Source organism: Xyrauchen texanus, chromosome 27 (assembly GCF_025860055.1).
Source record: "Xyrauchen texanus isolate HMW12.3.18 chromosome 27, RBS_HiC_50CHRs, whole genome shotgun sequence".
Lineage (NCBI taxonomy): Eukaryota > Metazoa > Chordata > Actinopteri > Cypriniformes > Catostomidae > Xyrauchen > Xyrauchen texanus.
The window spans coordinates 2,742,825-2,761,253 of record NC_068302.1 but is presented as its reverse complement, the minus strand read 5'-3'; the positions used below and the strand labels follow the sequence as shown (position 1 = coordinate 2,761,253).

The window sequence follows — 18,429 nt, the reverse complement described above, 5'->3', positions numbered from 1 at the left end:
TGACCATGTTATTAACCTAAGTACCATTAAAAAAAATAAAAAAATAAAAATAACAAAAAAGGACATCATTATATTCCGCATTAACAGAATTGGTGATGCAAATGCCTATAGATCCAGAAGCTGGAAAAACAGAAGAGAGATGAACAGTCTGTCACACTTCAGCACAATGGAACTCACTTATGACGGCAGCGAGTATAAACATAGAAAGTGAAAGTGAAAGTGAAATTGAAAACAAAGCTTGTAAACCCATGGTGCTAGCCTGTAAATACTCGCGGAACTGGTGTTAATTTAAACAGAACAAAACCAATACTTAATAATCGATTAATTCAGCGCGAGACGTCTGCAGACGGGATGGACACGCGGACAGAAGCTTCCGCTCACGGGAGTAAAACGGTATGAATGATTTCTGCACATGAAAATACTATCATCAGCATATAACATTTACTGGCAATATTTTATTTTATTTTTTCTCTCTCTGTTAATTTAGGACCGACCAAGTATATACTCTCCAAATTGATCTGTGAATTATCTGCATTTTTGTTTCTGAATGACAGTGAATGACTCAAACTGAAAATGAAAGCTGCCTGAATTATTTATTTAAAACATTCAATACAAATAAATTACGCATAACAAAAGGTTGCGGAATATTAAAGGTTAGTAAGTAGTAAGAAGTATGTGCTGGTTGGCTGAATTATTTACCATTGTAAACATGTTTAAAAGATTTTTATAAGCGCGTGCGTACAGTATAGTTTCGGCAGTTGCTGCTGCTGTGATTCTGGTGCATCTGCAATGCTTATCAAATACACTAAATAAACCTTTCCGTTTAACCTCTCTCTCTCTCTCTCTCTCTCTCTCTCTCTCTCTCTCTCTCTCTCTCTCTCTCTCTCTCTCAGTTGGCTTTATTGGCATGACCTTTATAATGTACAATGTTGAAAAAGCACAATACCTAATAAAAAAAGTCAAAAAATTAAATATTGATAATAATAATAATAATAATAATAATAATAATAATAACCAAACAGGTAAGCGCACAAAATGTAAAGAAAAGAAACTACAGAGAACAATGAGTAAATTAAACTGACATTTTCATTATTTAGTGAGAGGTCACCCTCTCTATTCCCTCTGATTCATGACAGGGGAACCCATAATCTGCTGCTAAATCTATACATTCAGCCTTCTCTCCAAGATCATATGAAAGTTTCTCTATATTACTCATTCTGCTGAATTCAGGCAGTATCTGTCCTCTGACTTTTAATACACTTAGTGAGGAAGTGAATTTCATCCTATATGACTTCTTGAGTGCAAAGTGAACACAGTCTGTCCTCTCTGGGTCTCCAGTTCTTTACGTGTTGACCCGCCTCTATCGCTAGACAGTGCACTCTCTCGATACTTCATCAGAAGCTTCCTGTGACGGTAGTATTTAATCTTGGTAAGATTTAGTCACTCTCTGCATGTTCTACTCTGTGTATAAGAGCACAGTGTTGGTGATTTTCTCGGGAAGAGTCTGATTGGTGGAACCACTGAATTGCCCCTGTAGTTGTTTGGGTTAAATGTGTCACCTTGTTTGAAGATTGGAGTGATTGGATTTTCTTTCCAATTCTCAGGAAAGTGTCCTGATTTTAAGAGCAAATTGAATAATTTAAGAATGGCCTCATTCAGTTTGAGGCTGCATGTTTCAATATCGTATTGCAAATTCCATCTGAGCTGCAAGATTTTAGATTTTTGTGGGATTTGATTTGACCACTGAGTTCCTTTAGTGATATGGGGGTGTACAAATTATTTAACTGATCCTTTATTATTCTAGTTGACGTAGTTGGCAGGTCATATTTGGTTTGGGTGGAGTTAGTTAATTTTATGTATAACACCGGATTCACATATACTCCGTCAGTGGTGCATGAGCGAGGTGTCAGCGAGGTGTGAGGGGCGCACCAGCATTGGGCTTTCACACTGGCTGCGTCTCTTCTGCGAGACAGTAAACGTCTCTGCGTGAAAATATTTTTTCTTTCTGGGATTCAACGTGAAATATTTAATTTTAAAATGGCTTAAATTGCCTACAAATATAATTTAGAGAGGGGGTAATGGTTCATAATTTCTTTATTCATGTAAGTTAATGAGTAGAAAGAGCACACATCACAACGCTATTGAAAATAATTTTAAGTTGCATTTTCTTTATTTATATTTAAACTTAACTTAATTGAGCCATGGTAATACCTAAATTGTTAAATGTATCATCTGCCAACACAAATGAAGTACATCTCATTTTATCATCTGGTTACATCATTCAGTGTACAGTACATGTGGTAACAAGCATTTCACTTAAAAATGTATTTAATAACATTACATTTATTGATGTATTATGTTGATCCTGCATCTACTATACATAATGCCTACAAAATATGATATTACCTGGCCAATAAATAAATACATTAATTAATTAATAAATAAAAATTAGATTTTTGATTTGGAGAGGAGGGGGAAGGATGATGGGCATTTGAATTACACAATATTTGACAAAGTTTAAACTACTGCAAAGTTTAAAGTGTTGAGTTAAAAGATTAAATCAAAATAATTGCACACCAGATTTAAATCATGACAAAGGTGTGTAGACAGTATAATATGAACGACGTGATTACAGCACACATTTGACTTACCATCAGCACAAATTGTTGAACCAACTGCCGCCCAAGCCTTTTCCTTAGCTAACAAATCTTTGTATAATGAATGCTAAGGGTTGTAAAGCTCTTAATTTTTCTCCACCACCACAATCAGTCTGGTGTCGTCCATCACTGTAGCTTTGCAAAGCTGAGGTAAATTTCTTCTTCTTCAGCAACAACAGCAGGCAGTCACGTGCATGTCTATCATCTGCTAAATTGAACGTGGCAAAGTTCCAGCAGTTTATTCATTATTCTCTTGATTTAGTTATAATTTCAGTTTGCTTGGATGCAGACCTATTAATTGTAGTGTACTTAAATTTGGATAATTTTGATATGCGTTTGTGTTTTTACTTTCATATCCTGATTATTTTCATGTTCTACAGCATGTAGAGCTGCCAAGTTCAGCGTGAGCCGCGTGGCAAAAATAGGTTCGGCGCCGAAACTATCTGTTCACTGGGACGCTTCTGGGATGCTTCACCTAGCAGCACACGTTTGCAGTGTAAATGGCTGTCATCTGTTAACATGGGTGTGGAAATGGAAATGCATCGCTCATGCCTCTCTCATGCACCACTGACGGAGTATATGTGAATCCGGTGTAAAGGTTTCCAAAATGTTCTCTCCAGGTGTTTGGGTCACAGATGGGAATTTGTTTTTCCTTTTTTGGACTTATTTAAATTGTTCCATAATTCCCAGAATGCATTTTGATCAACTGCTTCCTCAGTCATGTTGAGCTTTGTTGTCATATGTTTAGCTCTTTTGCTTTTTAGCAGTGACTTGTACTTTTTAAGAGTTTTTTGATAGGGGGCACGTGTTTGTTGATTTGCGGGGTCTCTGTATTTCTTCCGTAGTTCTTTTCTTGACATTTGACATTCTTGGTCAAACCAGTCAGTTTTAACAATATTCTTTTTCATGAGATCATATAAAACACTAGAGCAGCACTGAAGTTTGGAGAGGAAGAAAACAGCTCACAGTCCAGAAACACTCTAAACTTTCCAAACAGCTTCAGGTGATATAGATAGCAAAGAATGAGGGAATTATACAAAAATACCAAATTAGTAAATACAGAAGCACTCTTGTTGTGGAATAAGTGGAGACGGAGCTACTGTTCCGCTGTTGGGCTTCATGTATTCAGATACAAGACAAAGCCAGGTCTAACACAGTCGTAAAGCCTGACTGAGGCCTACAAACACACAGTCATAAATCTTACTGATAAAAACCGCACCAAAATCAAACAAAGGGAGTACAAAACAGACTACAAATCCCATTAAGCCTTGCACACTTTACACCTACGTGTAAAATCCAAAGGATGGAACTCCCAACTCCTATTGGATGAGGTGCTCAACAGAACGCCCTCAACCATAATGTCATCAGGAGTAGAAATACCTCTGAGATCCTTCTGGGCATCGCTTCCAGCGAATTTGTTTGCCGTGTGTAGATGTAGCTCATCGCTGCTCCCAGGTGTAGCCTCTTTGCACAAGGAAGTAACATACGACTTAAAACTGTGGCCATACAATCTCGCTGGACGAGTTGAGATTACTCTGTGTTCCACCGAACACTTTAACGGATCCGAAGGAGACCGCCGAGCAATCCGCATCTTCATCAGTTTGCCTGCAGGAGTGAAGAAAGATTTCTCTTCCCTCTTCAACCAAGTAGACGTTGTTGATTTTTCTGCCAGCCTGCCAAGAATCAAACATTTGGCTAGTAGATAACTTGGTGATAAAGCTCTGTTGTTTGAATGTCTCGATCTAAGGGGAGAGATTGAAACTGCACCAGCTGATGCACACTGTATCACGGGACGCTCATCCCTCGAGCGCACAAGCTTAATGCAGCTAGATTATAACATGATGACTCATCACTTATTGAATCATAATAAATTTCACTGTACATTTCTTATCGTGAAGAAAATTGGCAATACGCAGCTTTATTAAAAAGAGAGAGTTTGTTTTTTTAGTGATTTAAAGATGGATTGAAGTGAACAGAAAGGTGGGAGAGGGTAGTCTTCACCCCATTATACACTGAAACAAAATACGATTTTGATTTGTTTTGGCTTTTTTTCCAATATAAATATCTAAAACTCCTTTAAAACAACATACATGTACTTCAGCAGCTATACTGCAGAAGAACAAATTGTTATCTGACAATGTTGGCAAACTCGACAAGAGAGAAACGTGACCGATTCAAGGAATGCAAGAAACTTTATATAAACGAAAAAGCACATTTAAAAACAACAAAATTTGAACCAAAGTGGTCAGTGGCAAATGATCAGTCTCCGGTCTCACTTGATGCCGAAAAGGCGTTTGATATGGTAGAATGGGATTATCTTTTTAAGAATTTGGAAATGTATGTGTTCTGAATACTTTTATTGGGGTAGAAACAAATGCTTTATAAATAAAGTTGACTTGACTTGTGTGCCACCTACATCCCCCCACATGATGAGTCATCAGCATCAGACACCGCTGTAACGCTCTCCAATGCAGTGGCGATGTCGTCATCCAATTTCGGGAGCTCAAGGGATCGGCTGGCCGGCCGCGAAGTGGGCTGCACTCATCCCGAGCTCAGACGGGAGCAAGCAAGCGTGACGGGGAGGCGGGTGGTTCGCGGGGATTTACCAAAGACTCGCAGAGGTGCGCAGTTAGGTCAGTGCTCTTATTCCTGCGAGAGAGGCTGGAGGGGATGTCCCCTTCCACCCTAAAGGTGTATGTCGCTGCTATCGCGGCCGACCACGACGCAGTAGATGGCAAATCCTTGGGTAAGTACCACTTAATCATCAGGTTCCTAAGAGGCACCTGGAGGTTAAATCCCTCCCAGCCAAGCCTGTTCCCCTCCTGGGACCTCTCAGTAGTCCTCACGGGCCTCCAGAGACCTCCCTTCGAGCCACTTAGAATCAGTTGGATCAGGGCCTCTCTCTTAAGACTGCCCTGCTGATCACGCTCGCCTCCATCAAGAGGGTCGGGGACCGGCAACCGTTCTCTGTCAGTGACACTTGCCTGGAGTTCAGTCCGGCAGACACATATGTGATCCTAAGACCACGACCGGGCTACGTGCCCAAGGTTCCTACCACCAGGTAGTGAACCTGCAAGCGCTGCCCCGGGAGGAGGCAGACCCAGCCCCTTCGTTGCTGTGTCCGGTACGTGCTTTGCATACACACCTGGACCGCATGCAGAGCTTTAGATGTTCTGAGCAGCTCTTTGTCTGTGGTGGGGGAAAGGGAACGCTGTATCCAAACTAAGGCTTTCCCACTGGGTAGTGGATGCCATTTCATTGGCCTACCACACCCAGGCCGTGCCCCCCCCCCCTTTGCGGGTCCGAGCTCACTCAACAAGGAGTGTTGCGTCCTCGTGGACACTGGCCAGTGGGACCTCTCTGGCAGACATATGTAGAGCAGCGGGTTGGGCAACACCCAATACATTTGCAAGATTTTACAGTCTCAGGGTTGAGTCAGTATCATCCTGTGTTTTCTCAGGTCCGAGCCAGTAGAACTTGGTAATGGGTGATGGGCTGGCCTGGTGAATCGCTTGCATATAGCGCCCTTTCCCTCGGTTGAGGTCAAATTTTTCTCCCAGGAGATCCATGTACTGGAATAGGTGCTCCACAGGGTGAGGACTCCTACACGGACTCCCCCTGTGTGTATTTTCAGCGATACGGTCCCCTTACAAAAGTGGATCCGCGTTTTCCTTAGGCAGTCCCAGGCTGCCCTCCGGTGTTGTAGCATCTCCCCCCTCCTTGAGGCTGGATTTGCCACTGCGCCACTTTCCACGTGTCGCCTAAAAACACATGTGACGTATTCACCACTCTTACCTCCCCTTCCGGGCAAGTGTGGTCTCCGCATGGTCTTTTCCCCTTGAAAGAATAAGAAACTGGGTAAGACCCCCTTCCCTTGATGCATGTAAGGGCCCCGGCTGTTTATTGCTCTATGCGAGAAACATAGAGAGAAAAGAGGCCCAGCCAGGCTTGGCCCATTCCCAGGTTGGCAAGTGTTGCCTTGTTCCCCTGTCTAGGGTAACCAGAAGGATTCCGACGACTTTTTTGGGGCATTGGGGAAGGGTACGTGCAGTCTGATACTGCTAGTCACGTTTGCACATAAGAGTACCTGTCCGCTTCTGTATCAGCAGTTCACGTACACGGCTCAGCGCGACACACAGGGAAGGTCTAGGTTACATATGTAACCTCAGTTCCCCGATGGAGGGAACGAGATGTTGTGTCCTCCTTGCCACGTCACTGAGCCGAGCCACTGTAGTGGCCGGACCATTTCCGGCTCCTCAGAAAAATCCTGAATGAACTCAATAGTATTTCCTCGCTTTTATAGCCGTATGTCCGGGGGCGGGGTATGCAAATACTATCTGCCAACTTCTCATTGGCCTTTTTTCATAGATCAGAGGCATATTCGGCGCTGAAGAGAGACCCCTAGTGTCGCTTCTTCGACACCACGTCTCGTTCGCTCCATCGGGGAACTGAGGTTACATACGTAACCTAGACGTTCTCTGTAGTTTGAATGAGTGTAAGTTTTTGACTCATCCACTCCATGTCTCAAATAATTTTATGATATATGAACTACACTATATACAATATTTACAAAATCAGGGTTCTTGCTTTTTTTCTCCAAAGGATGTAGAAAATATACCCTGGATATATAGCATGTGATTTTAAGTGATGACATTGTGATTTTACCAGAAATAAGATTTAGAGCCTGAACGATATGGGATTTTTGAGACTGATACGATACTGATTTTAGAGGGGGGAAATTCATATGGCGGCTGATATAGTTAAATTTTGAGCTGGAATGAAAACAGACATTTTCTATCTGGATGGTTCACCGATTTTGCGCCGATATGACTATGCAAAGGTAATCAGAAGGCTGCTTTCTTAAACAAATATTTTTATCAAAGAATATTTTACATTATTATTATACATTGTCAACAAATTCTAAAAATGAAAACTGAGAAAATAAATAATAAATAAAACTAATATAAATAGCTAAAGAAACATTAGTAGTGTTTAGAATCAGTCAAATGCTGACTATATTAATACTGCCAGTCAATTATTGTCAGGTTGTAAAATAAGAAGCATTTATACCTGCCGAGTCAAGAGACAAAAAGCGGCAGCAGTGTTACACCATATTCTGCTATACAAGTTCAGGTGAAACTTTCAACTGTGGAAAACTAGACTTTTAAATATAAAATTTTTGAAATGCAATGACTGGAATTGTTCAGTTGAAGGGGTCACCAAACTGTGAATCCTGAACAAAACGGTTTGGTGGATACAGGTTTACACAATAGCTTCCACTCAGCTGACAATCAATGAAAGTAGCTACATGGTTAGCTAGTTAACTATAGGCTCATTGTCATGGAGAGTAAAAGATGGACCAGAATTGTGTCTCACCAACTAGGTAACAAAGTAGTGTGAAATCAACACTCAACAGACACAATCCATCACAGAACCGTTGTCTGCTGAGCTGCAAAAAGATGCTCTGACAAACTATAGCTTGCAAGCATAACAAACGTGGGACAGGGTTAGCGTTATATTAGATATATTGAAAAGGGAAAATTATGGGGTCATTGTTTATTAACATTCCAGTATATATTTCACAAACTAGTTAGCAACTTACCGTGAAGACACCGCTCAACTCTGCACCATTTAACACCGCACTGTCTACAGAACCACCATCAGTACTGTAAACAGTGGAGTTGGAGTATGCTATGCTGGACAAACTACGTAATGACACCAATTCTATAGCATTGTTTACTGCATTATACCGTATGTATCTGTGCGGTAAACATATAAACCACTGTAGCTAAAGTCGCTTGTGTCTGTAATACCTCTTCCTGACACTACAGCTGTCTGTCTGTGTGCTGGGATTATTACCCATTGCTCACGATCAGGGGTTGTGTTATTCTCTTTTCAGTGCAGCATCTTTGATTGTTTAAGCAAATATTGTCATGCCCTCTTGATGAATGCGGAAACGGCCTTATAGATGCTAATGATGTGCCAATGCTTTGCTACGTGTACATTCCGCATGAGAGCACACACATTAGCTATCTTTGCATTGATGTCATTGATGATGTTTAGTGGAACATCTCTGCGAGGCAGAAGTGTAGAGCTGATAACTCAGCTCATGAAAATATTAAGGGATTTGTGGCACTGGGGTAGATCCCTCTAGCTGTTTTCACCACACTGATGAGAGCTTTGGCGAAGTCTACTCTCCTGGTACTGAGTTCATTTGTCCCAGTATGTAGTATGTTGTGTGAGGGTGCACCCAATTCAACTTCTTTATAGCAGAGTGAGAGGTTGGACACCAGAATTTCTTCACATTTCTCCCTGGAAACAGTCATCTCTGGTCGAGGTGGTTGCTGTTAGAATCACAGAGGATGATGAGGCTGTGTTGTCTCTTCTCTGTTGCAGTAGATAAGTGTTGCTGTGGTCTGTGGATATCTGTCTGGTGCTGATGTCTTTTCTCTTGGAGTTCTGAGAAGCTTGAGAGACCTGAGAAACCTGTGGGGCTGCATGGGATGGATGGGATGGTGTGTGTTTGTGTGTTGACACACAGCTAGTGTTGTGTTATGTTTGAGATGTTGAGTGTTTCTGTGCTTTTACACTATTGCTGTAGTTATGTGGTTGTGATGTGTTCAGTGCTTGTGTAACTGTTGTCTCATCTCCTCCAGGTGTTTCTCCAGCATATTGCAATTGTTGATCTCTCTTGATCAGCTCCTCTCTCATCCTCCTCAGCTCATCTCGCAGCTCCTGGTTGTTCTCCTCCAGCTGTCTGGAGGAGACAGCATAGCTGTTGAAGTTGTTGTATGCTGAGGTGCTTGGTCTGGTTTTGGAGCTGGCATAGGCTGTTGGTAGTTTTTTCATTAAATATGAAGTAGTCCTGCTCCAGCTCAGTAATATTGTCTCTCAAGGCCTTGATCTTTGGAGATGCAGGAGAGACAGGGTGTTTACAGGGGAGCTCGAGCTGAGGTCAGTTTTTGTAGCTGTTATTTTGTAGGACTTTACATGTCTCTTCACCTTAGGATCTTTCTTAAACATCTGAACCTCCATTTTAAAGTCCATGAAATTCTTCTTGAATTCATTAAGGCTGGGTTCAGACCCCTGGACCATGACTGTACCATTGTGATACAAGTTTATAGTCTGTTTTGTCTCTTTGTCAGAGTGACTTGTCTATCTTTACTGATGCCAACTTTTCTGCTGCAGTTCATGGCAGTTATGAGAGTGCTGTGCCTGGCTGATCAGTGAAGAATAGCAGAAAACACCTGACTCTGTTGGGTTCTGGTCCCCTGTAATCAAACAGCAGCATCTCTGGGTTATCTCTTAGGATCATCTCTTCCATCTTCTTATCTTTTGTTAGATTTATATTCTGCTGGATATATTATGTCCAGCTCCTCTTCATTTTTTTAATATGCTACCTCCTTAAGGCTGTCACACACCGATGGGAAGCACCATGTCACAGGCATCAAACATGGGGCACATCGATGCGGTTCAGGTTGCAGACAGTACACACAAAAGCTACCAAGGTTTTTCCATTCATCAAGAATAAAGGATGCTAAAGTAAATAATCAATGTCCTTTGATAATAATTTGGGTTGAATTTAATGGAAAATATGCAAATTTGCACTCCATTTTGTGTACCTTCAGGACATGGCACCAAAGACACAGTCTCATGATTTTAAGCAAAACCATTCAGAAGTTCTAAGACTCACTACATTCATATTTCTTTACCACTAGGTGAACTAAGAAACTAAGTTTCTATGCTAAAGTGTTTTGTCCATTTTGGCAGAGCTTCAAAATGATGCAGCCTAAAAGGAATCAGAGGAAAAAATTACTTTGTTTCTAGGTTATAGACTGAAACGTGTGTGCAACTTTGAACAGTTAGTGGCACCAGAGAGTTTGGGTTAGATACCTCAAATTTGTGTCAGATAAGTTTGAGAGTGTTCTGAATCGGTGTGCCAAATTTCACAACTTACTTATGTATGGTTCTATGGGCTGCCGTAAACTTCAAGAGAATAATAAGAAGAACATAAAAGGATACAACAGGTGCCTACACCTTTCGGTGCTCGGCCCCTAATTATTTTTTAACTGATTTCAGTGATCTGCCACAGTTCTCTGTCAATTGAAACTTGGCGTGAGAAAATATGCTTACTGTCCATGAACACTGTTCAACCTTACTTCATTATAGTTGACCCTTGCCTTAACCCTCTGGGGTCTGAGGGTGTTTTGGGCCCTGGAGAAGTTTTGACATGCCTTGACATTTGTGCATTTTTCAGTTGCTTAAAAACATATTAATGGCTAAAGTCTTATAACACTGTATTCAGCACAAACTGGGCTACAATAATATGTGAGCAACATGTGTGTACATGTTTGTATTTTTGAGAAAATAAGGTTTTGCTACAAAATTATGTGAAAATCATCCTGATCACTCATTCATACAAAACAATATAGTAATTTAACTTCTGTAACACACTTTTGTTAGAAAGGTGATGTACGAAAAGGCCTGAATGATCATGAATATTAATAATAATTCACGCCTGAGGAGAAAAAGGCCCCCCTCCCCTGGGCCTATCACTGAGGAATGTGACAGAAAGAGAATGAATCTGAGGAGACTTAATGATCAAAATCAATTTTTAAGTTAAAAGAAGTAATCTGACTATAAATTTTCTTTACATAAAGACTTTACTTAATTTTAGACCTACACTACCGGTTAAAAGAAGTCTCTTCTGCTCACCAAGACTGCATATATTTGATCCAAAATACAATAAAATAGAGATATTGTGAACTCTTTTAAAGAACCGTTTTCTATTTTAATATATTGTAAAATGCAACTTGTGATCAAAGATGAATTTTTAACATCATTATTGCAGTCTTCAGTGTCACATGATCCTTCAGAAATCATTTTCTAATATGGGCATATTACAGTTTTTCTCGATTGCTTAAACACGTTTCTTGAAACTATGCCTCGTATTCTCAAAACAGTAAACACAAATCCATAACGTCTCACCCAGTTTCCCAAACAACCTATTTTCAGGTCAAAATGAAGCTCTACACTCAAAACCATTCACTCTTGCTGAAAAACCAAACTTTGCCCTCAGACAGGACACACAAGCCCTCAAAATAGCACACACTACAACATAGTCTAACACACTGGCGCAATAAATTCAAAACAACATTTCCAAAACTGGTAAGTTATGTTACTTGTGGTTCCCCTCCTCACAAACCTTTTCACATGATGAACAAAAGACACAACCAATGGATACATTGGCACATTTTTATTCTGAATGGAAAAAGAGGCCGCACTATGCATATATTGTTTATTTTGCACAGACACGTTTCGGCGTGTGCCTTCTTCAGTGTGCCACTGTACTACACAGTACAACACAAAAAAAAAAGAAAAAAAAAGAAGATTATTCCGCCTCAGCCTCCTGTCTATGGTCTGGGTCAGGCCAGAGAATCTCATCCACATCACAGGCTATATTAGCCCTAGCCAGGCAGCGGGGGTAAAATCCTCTTGCATGCCTGATCCACTCCTGGCATGCATCTACTGATACATCTAGGCAGGCTTCTTCCATGGCCTGGAGGAGGTGAACACGCATATAAGGTTCTCGATCATACACTTTCCACCGCCATGCCGGAAAAAACTCCTCTACTGGGTTTAGAAAGGGAGAGTATGCAGGCAGAAAGATGTTTGAAAATCTCAGGTTATTGGTAAACCAGTCTCGAACCAGAGCAGCGCAATGGAAGCTGACGTTATCCCAAACAACAACGTAGTGAGGATGGTCTGGTTGTGCTGGTTCCCTGTGGTCCAACTGGAACATATGCTCTCTTAGACCGTCAAGGAAAGCAAGGAGGAGCATAGTGTTATAGGGTCCTAAAATGGCATGGCGGTGGAGTACCCCTCGTTGGCTGATGGCTGCGCACATTGTGACATTCCCTCCACGCTGACCAGGGACATTTACAATAGCCCGATGGCCAATTATGTTCCTCCCCCTTCTCCTTCTTTTGGTCAGGTTGAAACCAGCCTCATCCACAAAGATAATTTCATGGGGAGCCTTCACTCTCAAAGATTCTCTGCAAAACACATGAAACACAGTAGAGTAAATCACTATGCTGAAGCACAGTTCAGGAGGGCACAAATGGCAGCATAAACTGCTATACTCTGATGGTACACAATACTTCATGCGATATCAAAATTCATACCTGAACATATTCCACTCGTTGGTCTTTCACTCTGTCAGAGTTTCATTCAAAAGGGACGCGGTATACCTGTTTCATCCGGAACTGGTGCTATCGGAGGATGCTGTCAATTGTGGAGAGGCTGATGGCATTTATTCCTCGAAAATGATTATTATCCTCAATCACTCTCCTTTGAATCTCTTGCAGGCGGATTACATTATTGGCAATGACCATGTTTACAAGCTCCCTCTCTTGCTCCTCCGACAAAAGCCTTAGCCTGCCTCCACCAGGTGGTCGTCTCTGTGTCCTAAAAAAATAGAAGCACTCATTACTGTGACTCTCACACATCATTTTACAGGAAAAAATGGAAACATACTGAAACTATCTGTATGCGAGGCAATTTGATGCATTTCTTTATTACAGTAGTACATATTATATAGTGCAACAGTAGATGTGATGTTAAAGCACGGAGTTACTGTACAGAGCAGTCTTACTGTAAGTACACCTACTGTTTTCCTCCCTGAAAGTTCTGTTGATGGAGGCGACTCAATTAGTGAAGCGACTCAAATTAGGCTGTACTCGTTGCCCAGCCTCCCTCATAGTCATGCCATGAACAAGGACATGATCAACTAAAGTGGCTCTAATTTCATCCGAGACTGCTTGTCTCCTTGCCCTTCCAACCTCCTCCTCCACCACCACCTCCACCTCGTCTACCTCGTCCTTCACCATGTCCTCCTCTTCCTCTTCTTCCTCCTCTCCCTCCTCCTTCACCACGTCCTCTTCCTCTCCCTCCTCCTTCACCACGTCCTCTTCCTCCTCCTTCACCATGTCCTCTTCCACTCCCTCCTCCTTCACCACGTCCTCTTCCTCCTCCTTCACCACGTCCTCTTTCTCTCCCTCCTCCTTCACCACATTCTCTTCCTCCTCCTTCACCACGTCCTCTTCCGCTCCCTCCTCGACCTCTTCCTTCATTTCTTTGTGGATCCATTGTTCCAAAACTCGAATGAACTGGCACTTTTATGTATCTTGAAAGGGCTGATTGATGTGTGTTAAATTGTGACTCTTAGCGTTTTCACCTGGGTAATTGTGTGCTAATTGAGCTGAAACTATGCTGACTTGAGTGAACAATATTGAATGCTAGTGCTTTCTAAATGATCACATGGTCGAGGCAATGAAATATTAAGGGATTTGTGTGTAGAGTTTTGCAGTGACAGTTCAATAATTCTGACTCGTGTCAAAACAGGGAATAGTGTTTATAGTTTAGTGAAATGGGTGTGCTTTTTGATAAATGGCATTATGGTTTTGAAATTTTAGTTCAAAAGCCTGGTTATAGTGTTTAAGCAATTGAGAAAAACTGTAACATCACATTTGACACATTTACACCCGAACACATATTTGCAAGCACAAGCTTTGTTGATGATAATGAGGCATCATAAACACTAGTTAAAATCTCTCAATCTTTGAAGGCATGATATGTTTCTTTTAATTAGTTGTATTCTGACATATATCTTTTATGTATTTCTTTTAATTAGTTATATGCTGACTATATCTTTAAAATATATGGTGTGTCTCATTAAAATACATGATGTATTTCTTACATGATGAATACCTTTAAGTTATGTATCTCTTATATGATATATTTCTGACATGGTGTGTTGCTTTAATGAGTTGAATGTATTATGTATATCTTTAAAGCATGTATTTTCTTTCATTAATCAAATAATATGGTGTATGAGCAAACAAAGCCGCCTCATTATGAGGGTACACTGGAATGTAGGTGAAAGGTAAAAGGTATGAGGAAAGACTGTTTGTCTCTTACACAAGTGATTCTAAATCAATGTGCCCTTTGCATAAACTGTGACATATGCCCAAGATATGAGAAGTTGCCAGCTGCATATGGAAGATATATGTTTTTTAAAAATAGATAGGTGAGAGATTTTCCACCAATATTTAATTAACGAAGGACATAAAACATATTGGTGGTGAAGGAAAAGACAAGGGCAGTGACCTCATTGGTCAGAGATAGTGGGTAAAAAGATAACAAAAGGTATATAACTGAGAACTTAAGATGATGTAGTCAGAACGGATAGCTGACCGGTCTCAAGTTTGTTGGTTCAATAAACTACAACTTTGGCATCTGGAACTCAAGACTCTGAGAGTTTTCTTGCATCTTAGAGAAGTTCTTTGTGATTTTCCACGACAATTTCAAATTTCAATACTCAGAATCCTCGCTGGCAAGTCTGGAAACAGTCCCACTAGTAAAATATGTACATGTTTATATAAAATAGCATGTCAGCTAATATGTAAGTAAAACTAAATGACTTACTCGTCCGAAATTGTATCCTCGGCTGGATCAAGTCTCTCTTCAAAATGAAAACGTTCATCAGATTCTTTTCTTCTGATGAAAATGTTAAATCTCCGTCACTATCCAGGAGTTTCCATGCCTGTGTATCGTGCGATCTTCCAAACACGCAGAAAAGTTAATGAACTTGATGTTTTTAAGGCACAGTCGTGGGCGTTTACCATTTGCATTGATTGCCTCAGCACATTATCAAGAGCGCCCTCTGCTCGTGGGTGTGATCACGTTAGGGATAATTAGCTGAGCCAGGAGAAATTGTACAGAATTTTGTTTCATACAGATTACATTGCAAGAGAATATTTGTTTTAAATTTGAATTATTTTATTTAAAAGTAGACATTTTAAGCTTTCTTTAGACATATGTTTCATGTTTGTGTGATAAGTATTTGCGGAGTTTCAGTTCATTTTTGTGACGTGTTTCTGAAATATGCTCGTGAACACAGAGACTGCTGACAGCTCAACCTTTTTATTTTCTTTATTTTACAAAAGCACAAGTTGTTGTTGTTATTGTGAGTGTACACAAATAAAAGTAGACCATTTATAGTCTTTAATGATGTCTTACACTTATCTGTATGCCCCAAAATGATGGAGAATTTTATTGTAATGACGAAAAAAATCCAGCAGGACGCGCCGCTGTGTCCGTCGACCCCAGAGTGTTCATGTATTCCAGTGTACTTTTCGTGTGTTTAATTGTTAACCCAAGAGCTTTGGCAAAAATATGATAGTACTGGAATTTTAGTTTGGAGGATGTAATGATCAAAAATTTAAGTTTAAATTTACAGTTTAAGACTGAAATAAAAAAGACTGAAAGTTTTGAATCAGGTGTTTGAAACCAATATTTTGACTTTTTGAATTTGTGACAATTTCCCTGTGTGACAACTAGCTCCAGTTTCTCCGAATCTTTAAAATGTTACAAAAAATAAGTAATCAGGTTAATTTTGTTCTATCTAACTGTCAGTTATATTTGAGTTCTTGCACTGTATCTTTGGATTGAATACAAAACAGTTTATTTTTATTTTTTTAGAATGAAAAACCGCCTATTCACAGAAAGAGGAGTCCTTCACGGAACACTCGCCCTTTTCGACCAAGGTTTGGGGGGAAATACTTTCGTCCACGGTAAGAATAAGACAAAATCAATATCCAGGCTGAATACAGCTAAAGGATCAAGCCATGGTTTATTTATGACAAGAGGTTTTTGTCAAACATTACATCATAATGTATATTAGCTCAAGGTTGGAGTTATGCATTATTTGTGAGACAAAAAGTGTAATAACATGAAATAATATTCTTTCATAACCCAAAATCCATATCTGCCTATTTGTTGTTAGTAACATTGAGGCATGCAAGAAATATATTTAGACTCACCACACAATGGCTGGAATGAGCTGTTACTACACCACTTCTGCTGCTTTGCATCTTGGTGTATGTAAACTTCTGACTTCAACTATATATATATATATATATATATATATATATATATATATATATATATATATATATATATATATATATATATATATATATAAAACACACACACATATATATATATATATATATATGTGTGTGTGTGTTTTATTATTCTTTCAATGTACTTACCTACACAAACTTTACAAATGCACAAGGCAACAATAGCTTTTTAAATTTTTATGTAAGATGTACGTTTCTAATGGCTCAAATGCAGAAATTATTTAGTCTTGAGCTGTAGAAGGTGCTAAAAACAAATATAAATGCAGACAGACTGCTTTGAAGTAAATGCACGAAAAATGGTTCCAAACATAAAACTCGTAAAAATGTATGAAGTAGATTACTCCCTCACGACTAAAGTGGTACCTCTAAATGAGTAAAATGGGCTGTACCTATTATTATAATACAATTATTTTCACCTCTTCTTCAAAAAGACTAAGAATAATGCAGTGGCTGGGGCAGACTTTCAGTATCACATCTGCTAATAAAGGCACAATCTAATCCTGTTTTTGCCATGACAGCAACTCCGAGATGTTCTTCAATAGAACGCAAGTGTAACCCGCACAAGAGACAGTCTCAATGTAAGTCAAAACTGCGTTTTATTGCAGGCAGGCAAAAGTACAGACAAGGGGAAATCCAGTGAAGCGTCGTCAAAGGGGGGCGTGATGTCGGAGCTGGGGAATCAAGATATATACAAGGGGGGCAAATCCAAAGAGAGAGGTCGAGGAAGGCGTGGGGTCAAAGCCGGGGTAATCAGAATGAAAGCAACGAGATACTAAACAGGGGAGCTAGGGGAGCACTAGAGTTGGCAAGCTAAGGGGTAAACAAGAGGAGAGCAAAACTAGACGAGACTAGCAGGGGGCAAAGACACGGGAAACTAAACACAATAACCAACCCGAGTGAGACGAAAGGGTTGTGATATATATAGGGGCGAGTGCAGGTGTAAACAATGACAGGTGATGAGACAAGTACAGGTGAAACTAATGATCCAATGGTATGGAACGAGTGCGCGTGACACTAATAATCTAGTGAATGAGAGCGAGCATACGAGCCCAAGGGGGGAGATAGTGTACGAGCGTGTGAGCTCGTAGGAGCAAAAACGAGCGTGCAAGCTCGAGCGAGCAAAACGGGCGTGGTAGCCCGAGGGAGCAAAACGAGCGAGGAAGCTCGAGGGGGCGGAGCGAGGGAGCGGGGTTCGTGACAGCAAGAAACCAGGATCAAGACAAATAATCAACAATGAAAACCAGATAACTCAGTAATCAATGTACGAACAACTGGGCCCCTGACAAAAAGAACAATATACAATGCAGACTCTTGTGACATGATCCTGACACATCGATTGATGTAATTGATGACTCATTTAAATTTTTATTTTGGTTGCACTTTATTTGACAACACATTAACATTACCACGGTACCGAACCCAAGAGTACCTGTAGGAGGTGGTCTGAGTTCGGTTGCAATGGAACTGTAGCACGATTCACGTGAATGTGAAAGCAACTTGGACTCGGGTGCACACTCGTTTTGGAAGTGAAGTAACCTGCGCATGCACTGTAGCCGATGACGATGTTAGTTTCGACAACACACGAGGATCCACACATTCCTGAATGTCCCAAATATTAATGACACCACAATGACATGCAAGTACAGTCAACACTATAAATACTGTCTGTCTATCTATACACCTTATAAATACTATATATAAACACTATTATTTTATAAATATAGTGTATAATAGGAGATGACAGTGACGATAACTTCACCTTGGACACGAGCGTGAGTAAGTGTGCT

General features: G+C 40.4%; 1 protein-coding gene across 1 annotated transcript in view; it reads left to right on the top strand.

The window, feature by feature from the left end:
• Positions 1-303: 303 nt before the first annotated feature.
• Positions 304-18,429, top strand: part of LOC127620707 (periphilin-1-like) — a 45,915-nt gene continuing 27,789 nt past the window's right edge. The window contains exons 1-2 of the mRNA XM_052093904.1: positions 304-393; positions 16,200-16,291. Coding sequence (XP_051949864.1) covers positions 16,201-16,291 — 91 coding nt within the window. The 5' untranslated portion in view covers positions 304-393; position 16,200. The remainder of the gene's footprint in view (positions 394-16,199; positions 16,292-18,429) is intronic.